General features: G+C 43.1%; 1 protein-coding gene across 1 annotated transcript in view; it reads left to right on the top strand.

The window, feature by feature from the left end:
- The window catches only part of LOC143296646 (L-2-hydroxyglutarate dehydrogenase, mitochondrial-like), a 15,811-nt gene extending 4,762 nt beyond the window's left edge, over nt 1-11,049 (top strand). The window contains exons 4-9 of the mRNA XM_076608675.1: nt 788-919; nt 4,766-4,951; nt 6,753-6,935; nt 8,052-8,209; nt 9,364-9,495; nt 10,824-11,049. Of these exons, the coding sequence (XP_076464790.1) occupies nt 788-919; nt 4,766-4,951; nt 6,753-6,935; nt 8,052-8,209; nt 9,364-9,495; nt 10,824-11,019 (987 nt within the window). The 3' untranslated portion in view covers nt 11,020-11,049. The remainder of the gene's footprint in view (nt 1-787; nt 920-4,765; nt 4,952-6,752; nt 6,936-8,051; nt 8,210-9,363; nt 9,496-10,823) is intronic.
- The last annotated feature ends 927 nt before the right edge of the window (nt 11,050-11,976 follow it).

Raw genomic sequence — 11,976 nt, 5'->3', positions numbered from 1 at the left:
CCTACATGTCTTATTAAAACAGTTTTCAGGTTCCTACATATGTCTCATTAAAACAGTTTGCATGTTCCTACATGTGTCTCATTAAAACAGTTTTCACGTTCCTACATATGTCTCATTAAAACAGTTTTCACATTCCTCTCATTAAAACAGTTTTCACGTTCCTACATATGTCTCATTAAAACAGTTTTCACGTTCCTACATATGTCTCATTAAAACAGTTTTCACATTCCTCTCATTAAAACAGTTTTCACGTTCCTACATATGTCTCATTAAAACAGTTTTCACGTTCCTACGTATGCATGAACTGCAAAGAAACAGAATGAAATTTGTCTCATTAAAACAGTTTGCATGTTCCTACATGTGTCTCATTAAAACAGTTTGCACGTTCCTACATGTGTCTCATTAACACAGTTTTCACGTTCCTACATGTGTCTCATTAAAACAGTTTTCACGTTCCTACATATGTCTCATTAACACAGTTTTCACGTTCCTACATGTGTCTCATTAAAACAGTTTTCACGTTCCTACATGTGCATGAACTGCAAAGAAAGGGAAGTACCTTCTACACTGTTTCTGGATGTGTCTACAGGTAGATGTGTCTACAGGTAATTTGGAGGGAAAATGTTATATTTTTTTCTGTGTTTTTTCTACATCAGTGTGGCATGGAAGCCTATCTAGACTGTCATCTCTGCAGGGTTGAATGGGTTAACTGATTGATAAATCAACTAACTCCTTTCTTTTCATGCCTTTCCCCCCCCCCCCCCCCCCCCCCCCCCCCCCATTGCAGCTGATCGTGGCGGTGGAGCCAGAGGAGGTGCCCCGCCTGGAGAAGCTGCTGGAGAGGGGGCAGGAGAACGGTGTGAAGGACCTCAAGATGGTCGGCCCTGAGGGCATCAGGGAGATCGAGCCCAACTGTGTGGTGAGGCGCTGGTGGTGGTGGTGGTGGTTGTTAGGGTATAGGTTGTTGGAGGATATTTGGGGGCTACTCAGGATGGTGGGTCCTGAAGGCATCAGGGAGATCAACTGTGTGATGAGGCGCTGGTGGTGGTGGTGGTAGTTGTAAGGGTATAGGTTGTTGGAGGATATTTTGGGGGGTACTCAGGATGGTGGGTCCTGAAGGGTCTTGAAGGCGTCAGGGAGATTGAGCCCAGCTGTGATGGGCGCAATAGCCGAGTGGTTAAAGCGTTGGACTGTCAATCTGAGGGTCCCGGGTTCGAATCACGGTGACGGCACCTGGTGGGTAAAGGGTGAAGATTTTTCCGATCTCCCAGGTCAACATATGTGCAGACCTGCTAGTGCCTGAACCCCCTTCGTGTGTATATGCAAGCAGAAGATCAAATACGCACGTTAAACATCCTGTAATCCATGTCAGCGTTCGGTGGGTTATGGAAACAAGAACATACCCAGCATGCACACCCCCGAAAACGGAGTATGGCTGCCTACATGGCGGGGTAAAAATGGTCATACACGTAAAAGCCCACTCGTGTGCATACGAGTGAACGCAGAAGAAGAAGAAGAAGAGCCCAGCTGTGTGGTGAGGCACTGGTAGTGGTTACTGCAGTTCAGTTTGGGTATCGGTTTTTGGAGGAAGGTGGCAGAACGTCCATATTCTAAATATATTTCTGTTAATAATTACGATGTAATAATTAATTGCAGTGTTTTAAAAGCGAATATGTGAAATGCTTTTATTTGAGAACATATGTTTATTACCCTTGTTTAATCAAGTAATCCGCGTGTGGGGGGTGGGTGGGTGCGGGTGTGTGCTGATTATCTGGTTTGTGATTTTCCACAATTTATCTTTATTCTTATCTTATCTGTCTATTATAATCAATGTGCAATAAAGTAGGCTATGCTTATAATTATATTCAAATAATGTTTCTTAATTCTTTCTGTTTTTACATTAAGAATGCTAGTTATTACCTGCAGTGTGTGGATGTATGTATGAAACGGTGTATGTGATATTTTTTTTAATTTGTGTCTTCGTAATATTCGTAAAAGCTGTTGTTGACTTTTACAGTTATGGTCCCCATGTTGTTTACTTGTCTGTGTTGTGATAATGCACCTGACCAAATTTCTCCAGTTGGGGATAATAAAGTTATTCTTCTTCTTATTCTTATTCTTATTAATGGTTAAGACACTCATCTGCCAATACAGTGTCTGTGAGGGTCTGGATTCAGTTGCCGCTCTTGCCTTTTCTTCCAAGTTTCACTGGAAGAATCAAACTGAGCGTCTTGTATCTCAGAAGAGACGATAAACCGAGGTCTTGTGTGTAGCATGCACTTGGCACACTCAGGGGTGCAAGTGGTTCCGTCTCATACTGATTTCCGTCTTGATGAAATTTCGATTTTTTTTTTTTTTTTTTTTTTTTTGTCCCTATGCTTTTGGTCCGGGAAAGTTTTGGTCGGAACTTGAATACTGAACTATTCACCCGAAGACGGAACTCTCTTGACTGGTTGACCAGTGCTTAGCTAAACTGAAGCCAGCGCCAGCTGTGTCTGGCCGCGCGCGCTGTGTACGACTCCCATTTTTGCCGCTGGAATCCGGATGGGACTGTTCGTTGGAAAGTGAGAACAGAGAGAATGTGTGTCTGTGTCTGTGTGTGTGTGTGTGTGAGAGAGAGAGAGAGAGAGAGAGAGGCACACACACACACACACACACACACACACACTGTTACTTAGCCCTGAAACTCTGTATTTTACCGAGAGAAAAAAATCGCCTAGGACGGAAAATCATAGAAGCAGTCCGTCCCCGGGACGGACAAAAAATGAAAGGGGGAGGAGAGACATTACTGTTTCACCCCCAATTTCGTTCGAGTAAAGTAAACACAGAGTGGTATATCCCACAACCAAAGGAGGCATCACTTTTTTAATGAAACGTCAGTAGAGGTGGCTGGCCTACGTGACTCTAAGCATGTGTTTTCAGCGTGCTTACCGCGTGATCGTCAGCTTCTCGAATCTGATTTGCTGTTTTTCTATTTTCTGAAATGCAAGGGCCAGCAGTTTGGCTTCACTTCCCGCGCTATCCTAAGCTCTGTCTTTGCGAAGGGGAAGCATCTTTGCTTTAATCTTCGGGTAGCGGGAAGCAAAACTGCAAGTTTTTCACATGCCAGAATGCCGTTTTTGGAAGTTTCTGACGAGAGAAAAGCTCGAGAAATCGACAAAGATTGTAAGAACAAGTGGAAAAATGAATGGCTCAACCATGAAGACAAACTGAAACGGAAATTCTCGATGTGGTGCGCGAAAATTGACGCAAGTGGTTTGGCTATTTGCAAATGCTGTAACAACACAAAACTGAACTATGGAAAAAACGGAAAGAGATCGTTGGTGAAACACAGTGAGGATCCAGACCATCTTCAACAGCTCGCTTCCTACTCGCACACCTCCACAATGCCTTGTGCAAAACCTCTGTTTGCTGGCCCTAGTTTGACGGATAAAGTCATGGACCTTAAAATCAGAATTTGTTTGTTTCTCTCTGAACACTGCCTTCCATTCAGTCTCTCTGAAGACCTAGTGGACTTAATAAAGACTTCAGCTAAAGACACAAAGGCTGTAGAAAGCCTTCACATGTCCCGACTAACAGCAGCATATTACCTGACACACGGCATTGCACGTGCTTAGTCCATTAAAAGCATTACCTAAAATCCATAAATTTTCCTTGCCAAAAATATAAATATTTTCTTCTTGAAAGGCACTCTGAGAGGCCCTGAGAGAGCAGGAAAATGCACGAAATGCGTTGGCGGCCGGGGCTCCGCCCCGGACCCCGCTGGGGGAGCTTACGGCACTCCCCCAGACCCCCTAGACCGGACTTCAGTCTTGCCACTTTTTTCCACTTGCGCCCCTGCACACTGAACAAGAACCACAGCGACAGAAGGGAGATCAGTATCGGTATCAGTAGCTCAAGGAGGCGTCACTGCATTCGGGTCAAATCCATATACACTACACCACATCTGCCAAGCAGATGCCTGACCAGCAGCGTAACCCAACACGCTTGGTCAAGCCTTGAGAAAAAAAAAGAAGAAAATAAATAAATAAATAAATAAAATAACAAAAAAATGAAATAAAATAAATAAAATAAAATTAAAATAAAATAGCAAAAAATAAGTAAATAAATAAAAGTAACAAAAAATAAATTAATTAATAAAATAAAATAAATAAAAAATAATAGATAAATACATAAAAATACTAATAATAATAATAATATTTATAAGGCGCAAAATCTTGCTGAAGTCAGCTCTAAGCATACACACACACACGCACACACACACACACACACACACACACACACACACACACACTCCTGACTAAGGGCATTGAGTTGTGTTGCTGGTCAGGCATCTGCCTAGCAGATGTGGTGTAGCCTATATGGATTTGCCCAAAATGCAGTGATTCCTCCTTGAGAAACTGAAACTGAGGGGCCTGCTAACTGTATTGTGTTTTATATATATTGTATACGTATTGTATATGTATCGGTATGTACCGATTTCATCGTACACCTCTAGATACATTTGACTTGTGATCTCTCTCTCTCTCTCTCTCTCTCTCTGTGAATGTGTGTGTTTGTGTTTCTTTATTATGTATGCCATTCTGCATGAATACTTTTCCCTTCATTTATGTGTATGCTGTTTGTAATTGATGTAGGTTAGCAAGGACAGATTGGAAGAGTAGGCTATGCCTAAAATTTTAATACTTGAATAAAAAAAAAATTAAAAAAAAAACGTTTTTGAGTTGTGAGTTGTGTCTCTGACGACGGAAGGTGTGACTTTCAGGGCCTGAAGGCGATCCACTCTCCCAACACGGGCATCATAGACTGGGGGGTGGTGACCAAGCACTACGGCAAGGTGTTTGAGGAGAGGGGGGGCAGGGTGTACACTGGGTTCCCTGTCACACAGCTTCAAAGCACAGCGGAGGGGGAGGCGGGGAGCAGGGAGGGGCTGAAGTACCCGGTCACCATCGTTGGGGATGCTTCTAAGGTGTGTGCTGTTGTTGTATGTAGGTGTGTGTGTGGGTGTAAGGTGTGTGTGTGTGTGTGTGAATAAATAATGTAATGAACAGTTTAGAATATCTTTTATGTTTTTGTTTGTAAAATCATTATTATTACTATTACTTTTATTGTTTTTGTTTGTTTGGGTTTTTTTTTAGTACATAATATCATGTAAGTATGTGTATAATGTTTATTGTAAAGTGCTTTAAATCTTTCACTGCCATAGGCGACTTTTGCTGACCAGACAGTACACTGTCATTGGCGACTTTTGTGACATCCAGGGATCATGTTGATAAGACCATTAATTTGTCACATTGTAACAAAGCTTGACGCCAATAGAACAATGACTAACCTTTGCCCCCGAGCCAAGTTTAAAGTGAGCAAGTCGATTGTGTTGGATTGTGTTGTTTCGACATTTGTTTGTATTTGTATTTGTATTGCTTTTTATCACAACAGATTTCTCTATGTGAAATTCGGGCTGCTCTCCCCATGGAGAGCAGGTCGCTACACTACAGCGCCACCCGTTTTTTTTTATTTTTTTCCTGCGTGCAGTTTTATTTGCTTTTTTTCCTATCGAGGTGGATTTTTCTACAAAATTTTGCCAGGAACAACCCTTTTGTTGCCGTGGGTTTTTTTACGTGCGCTAAGTGCATGCTGCACACAGGACCTCGGTTTATCATCTCATCCGAATGACTGAACCAAAGCCTGTGACTGACAGCATCATTTCTCAAATATTTGGTTCTGGGGAGTGTTTTTTCACACAGAAACTTGGTGGTGAAAGAGTTAACTAAGCACATTGAGTTATGCTGCTGGTCAGGCATCTACCCAGCAGTTGTGGTGTAATGTGTATAGATTTATCCAAACATCTACCCAGCAGTTGTGGTGTAATGTATATAGATTTATCCAAACATCTACCCAGCAGTTGTGGTGTAACGTATATAGATTTATCCAAACATCTACCCAGCAGTTGTGGTGTAATGTGTATAGATTTATCCAAACATCTACCCAGCAGTTGTGGTGTAACGTATATAGATTTATCCAAACATCTACCCAGCAGTTGTGTTGTAGCATATGTAGATTTATCCAAACATCTACCCAGCAGTTGTGATGTAAAATGTATAGATTTATCCAAACATCAACCCAGCAGTTGTGGTGTAATGTATATAGATTTATCCAAACATCTACCCAGCAGTTGTGGTGTAATATATATATAGATTTATCCAAACATCAACCCAGCAGTTGTGGTGTAATGTATATAGATTTATCCAAACATCTGCCCAGCAGTTGTGTTGTAGCATATGTAGATTTATCCAAACATCTACCCAGCAGTTGTGATGTAAAATGTATAGATTTATCCAAACATCAACCCAGCAGTTGTGGTGTAATGTATATAGATTTATCCAAACATCAACCCAGCAGTTGTGGTGTAGTGTATATATAGATTTATCCAAACATCTACCCAGCAGTTGTGGCGTAATGTATATAGATTTATCCAAACATCTACCCAGCAGTTGTGGTGTAGTGTATATATAGATTTATCCAAACATCTACCCAGCAGTTGTGGTGTAGTGTATATAGATTTATCCAAACATCTACCCAGCAGTTGTGGTGTAATGTATATAGATTTATCCAAACATCAACCCAGCAGTTGTGGTGTAGTGTATATATAGATTTATCCAAACATCTACCCAGCAGTTGTGGTGTAGCGTATATAGATTTACCCCAAACACAGTGACGCCTCCCTGAGAAAGTGAAAACTGAAACTGATAAAGCCTGTATCTGAACAGGGCCAGACACTACGCAGTCGCTACGTCATCACGTGTGCCGGCCTGCAGGCTGACAAAGTGGCGGAGCTGTCCGGGTGTTCAGCGGAGCCTCGCATCGTGCCGTTCAGGGGAGAGTACCTTCTGCTGAACCGGGACAAGAGTGACCTGGTCAGAGGCAACATCTACCCTGTGAGTGATTGTGCTGGTGGGCTGTGAGGATTGGGAATGTTGTTCCCAGTCCAGTTTTTGGGCTGTTTTCTTTCTCTCTTTGTCTTTCTGTCTCGCTCTCTCTTTGCCTCTGTCTGTCGCTCTCTCTCTCTCTCTCACTCTCTCTCTTTGTCTGTCTGTCCGTCTGTCTGTCTCTCTCTCTCTTTCGAAAAACATGAACTTTCCCACCTTGTGTCATAATGTGTTATGTAAATTCCTCTTTTTATTGATAAGGTGGAGTGATGGCCTAGAGGTAACGCGTCCGCCTAGGAAGCGAGAGAATCTGAGCGCACTGGTTTGAATCACGGTTCTGCCGCTGATATTTTCTCCCCCTCCACTAGACTTAGAGTGGTGGTCTGGACACTAGTCATTTGGATGAGACGATAAACCAAAGTCCCATGTTCAGCATGCACTTAGCGCACGTAAAAGAACCCATGGCAACAAAAGGGTTGTTCCTGCCAAAATTCTGTAGAAAAATCCACTTCGATAAGAAAAACAAGTAAAACTGTATGCAGGAAAAAAATACCAAAAAATGGGTGGCGCTGTAGCGTAGCGACGTGCTGTCCCTGGGGGGAGCAGCCCGAATTTCACACAGAGAAATCTGTTGTTATTAAATGAAATACAAATACAAATAATGTTTGTCACTTGTGTGCTGTTGACAGAGAACCTCCCTCACCCTCCACCTCCCATTTTCTGGTCTGTGATGTGGTGTGTGTTGTGTGTGTTTATTTCTTTCATTTTGTTCTTTTTTTTACCGATGATTGTGCCTGTATGTGCATGTATGTGTGAGTGTGTGTGAGTTTGTTTTGTTTTTTTTGTTTTTTTTCACCCTCTCTTATGTATTTCTATTAACACCATGCTTTAATTTTTATTGAGTTCTGTGTAGTGTAGTCCCTATTCAGGGCGGGGACTGGATGTAATAAAGCACACCAGTGCTTATCTAGTATTATCCTCGAAATATAGATTTTTGTCTTGTCTCGTCTTGTCTTGTCTTGTCTTTGTCTCTTCCTCTCTCAGTTTCTCTGCATACCATGCCAGCCAACCACACTCTTCTTTTTTTTTCTTCTTTTTTTTTCTTTTTTTTTTTTTCCATTGCAGGTTCCAGATCCCAGATTCCCATTCCTGGGTGTTCACTTCACGCCCCGCATGGACGGGAGCATATGGCTTGGCCCCAATGCCGTGTTGGCGTTCAAGCGTGAAGGCTACGGTTACACCGACATCAGTATCCCTGACCTCTTTGATGCCTTGACCTTCAGGTGAGGGAAAGCGGGGTTAAAGGTTGAGGGTCCACAGGGTCAGTGAATTTACAGCCACTGCGTGTTGGGCTGTGTGTATTGAAGGCAAGGCCGTGTCCTCTTCATGTCTACTGTGTGTAGGGCTGTGTGTATTGAAGACAAGGCTGAGTCTTTTTTATATCCACTGTGTGTAGGGCCCTGTGTATTGAAGGCAAGCCTGTGTCCTCTTCATATCTAGTGTGTGTAGGGCTGTGTGTATTGAAGGCAAGGCCGTGTCCTTTTCATGTCTACTGTGTGTAGGGCTGTGTGTATTGAAGGCAAGGCCGTGTCCCCTTCGTATCCACTGTGTGTAGGGCTGTGTGTATTGAAGGCAAGGCCCTGTCCTCTTCATGTCTGCTGTGTGTAGGGCTGTGTGTCTTGAAGGCAAGGCCGTGTCCTCTTCATGTCCACTGTGTGTAGGGCTGTGTGTATTGAAGGCAAGGCCTTGTCCTCTTCATATCCACTGTGTGTAAGCTGGACTGGCGACTCCTGGGTTAGGGCATGCAGGAGATGTACAATGATGCTGTGTGTGGTGTACAGATGTACAGTGATGATGTGTGTGGTGTACAGATGTACAATGATGATGTGTGGTGTACAGATGTACAGTGATGTGGTGTGTGGTGTACTGATGTACAATGATGATGTGTGGTGTACAGATGTACAATGATGATGTGTGTGGTGTACAGATGTACAATGATGTGTGTGGTGTACAGATGTACAATGTGTGTGGTGCACAGATGTACAGTGATGATGTGTGGTGTGTGGTGTACAGATGTACAATGATGATGTGTGGTGTGTGGTACACAGATGTACAATGATAATGTGTGGTGTACAGATGTACAATGATGATGTGTTGTGTGTGGTGTACAGATGTACAGTGATGTGTGTGATGTACAATGATGTGTGGTGTGTGATGTACAGATGTACAATAATGTGTGTGGTGTGTGATGTACAGATGTACAATGTGTGGTGTACAGATGTACAATGATGTGTGTGATGTACAATGATGTGTGGTGTGTGATATACAGATGTACAGTAATGTGTGTGGTGTGTGGTGTACAATAATGTGTGTGGTATCCAGATGTACAGTGGTGATGTGTGATGTACAGATGTACAGTGATGTGTGTGGTGTACAGGGGTCTACGTAAGCTGGCCTGGAGACACCTGGGGTACGGCATACAGGAGATGTACAAAGGAATCTACATCCGTGCCCAGGTCAAACAGCTGCAGCGCTTTGTTCCCAAACTGCGACCTGAAGACGTGTCCAGGTGGGAACTTCGAGAAAATAATTGTTTTGTCTTGTGTTGTGTTGTGTTGTATTGTATTGTATTATATCGTACTATATTGTACTATGTTGTGTTGTACTGTACTGTACTGTACTGTATTGTATTGCAATTGACTGCACTATACTGTGCTGCGCTGTACTGTACCACATTGCATTGCATTGTATTGTGTTGTGGTGTTTTGTATTGTGTTGCATTGCATTGCATTGCATTGCATTGTACTGTATGATACTGTATTGCATTGTATCATATTGCATTGCATGGTATTGTGTTGCATTGCATTGCATTGTGTTGTATTCTGTTGTATTGCATTTTATTGCACTGCATTACATTGAACTTTATTGCATTGCATTGTATTTTATTGTATCGCCAGGACAACCCATTTGTCACCATGGTTGTTTTTTACGTGTGCAAAATGAATGCTACACAAGGGACGTTGGTTTATCATCTCATCAGAGTGACTAGCATCCAGACCACCACTGAAGGTCAGAAGGAGGATGGGAAAATACCACTGAGCATGGGATTCAGATTCTCAGATTCTCTTGCTTCCTGGGCAGTAATGATGATAGTGACAATGACGGTGGGGGTGTGGAGTGTTGCTCAGAGGCCCCACAGGGGTGATGATGATATTGATGATGTGTCACACAGAGGCCCTACAGGGGTGATGATGATAATGATGATGTGTCGCACAGAGGCCCTACAGGGGTGATGATGATAATGATGGTGTGTCACACAGAGGTCCCACAGGGGTGATGATGACAATGATGATGTGTCACACAGAGGCCCTACAGGGGTGATGATAATGATGATGGTGTGTCACACAGAGGTCCCACAGGGGTGATGATGATAATGATGATGTGTCACACAGAGGTCCCACAGGGGTGATGATGATAATGATGGTGTGTCACACAGAGGTCCCACAGGGGTGATGATGATAATGATGATGTGTCACACAGAGGTCCCACAGGGGTGATGATGATAATGATGATGTGTCACAGAGAGGCCCCACAGGGGTGATGATGATAATGATGGTGTGTCACACAGAGGCCCTGACAGGGGTGATGATGATAATGATGGTGTGTCACACAGAGGCCCCACAGGGGTGATGATGATAATGATGGTGTGTCACACAGAGGTCCCACAGGGGTGATGATGATAATGATGATGTGTCACAGAGAGGCCCCACAGGGGTGATGATAATGATGATGATGGTGTGTCACACAGAGGCCCTGACAGGGGTGATGATGATAATGATGATGTGTCACACAGAGGCCCTACAGGGGTGATGATGATAATGATGATGTGTCACACAGAGGCCCCACAGGGGTGAGGGCACAGGCACTGGATGGAGACGGGAACCTGGTGGACGACTTTGTGTTTGACCAGGGGGAGGGGCAGCTGGGACAGAGGATCATCCATGTCCGGAACTCCCCCTCCCCTGCCGCTACCTCCTCCCTGGCCATCGCTGAGATGATCGCTGACAAGGTTCACGACACCTTTCACCTGTAGACTGCACCCGGTCGAGCCAGCCATGTAAAATGAAAATGAGACGTCATCTGCAGTTCTGATTGAGCCATGCATGGTTGACCATAATTTTTTTTTTTCTTTTTTTTTTTTTTTCTTTTTTAATATAAGCAGCCTCAGTTGCTTGCAGCATCACAGGACACATGATTTCACTCTTTTCATCGCAGACAGTATTGAGGACAAGGTTCAATACATGACGTTTCCCATGTCGAGCAGATAGCCAAGCTAGCTAGCCAATTTGTGATTTTTTTTTGATTTTTTTTTTTTTTGACAGATAACAAATTCATAAGTTAATCTTCATGTTTGAAAAGTACAAACTTACGGATCTAAACAAAAATATATACTTGAGCACGTTCACATTCCTAGACTTACGGATCTAAACAAAAATATATACTTAAGCACGCTCACATCCCTAGCTCTCTCTATCTTTCTTTTTTTCTTTTCTTTTTTTTTTCCACACACACATATATAAAGATAGATACATGTGTACATGTACGTTTCCAAGACATGATGAGTTGTGACTGATCCACGGCTAGCCATGAAAATGGTTACTTTGTTTTCAGTGACATTTATAATGTATTTTGAGAGTAGTATGTAACCTAGACAGAAAATGGGAGAACAGCTGTCCCAGAACAGACAGGCCTTAGACAGAAGAAATGTTACAGAGTGGACAGGCCTTAGAAGGAATGTTACAGAGTGGACAGGCCTGAGACAGAAGGAATGTTACAGAGTGGACAGGCCTTAGACAGAAGGAATGTTACAGAGTGGACAGGCCTTAGACAGAAGGAATGTTACAGAATGGTGGACAGGCCTGAGACAGAAGGAATGTTACAGAGTGGACAGGCCTGAGACAGAAGGAATGTTACAGATTGGACAGGCCTGAAACAGAAGGAATGTTACAGAGTGGACAGGCCTTAGAAGGAATGTTACAGAGTGGACAGG

This window comes from Babylonia areolata, chromosome 21 (genome assembly GCF_041734735.1).
Source record: "Babylonia areolata isolate BAREFJ2019XMU chromosome 21, ASM4173473v1, whole genome shotgun sequence".
Lineage (NCBI taxonomy): Eukaryota > Metazoa > Mollusca > Gastropoda > Neogastropoda > Buccinidae > Babylonia > Babylonia areolata.
This window is presented reverse-complemented; position numbering and strand designations above follow the sequence as displayed.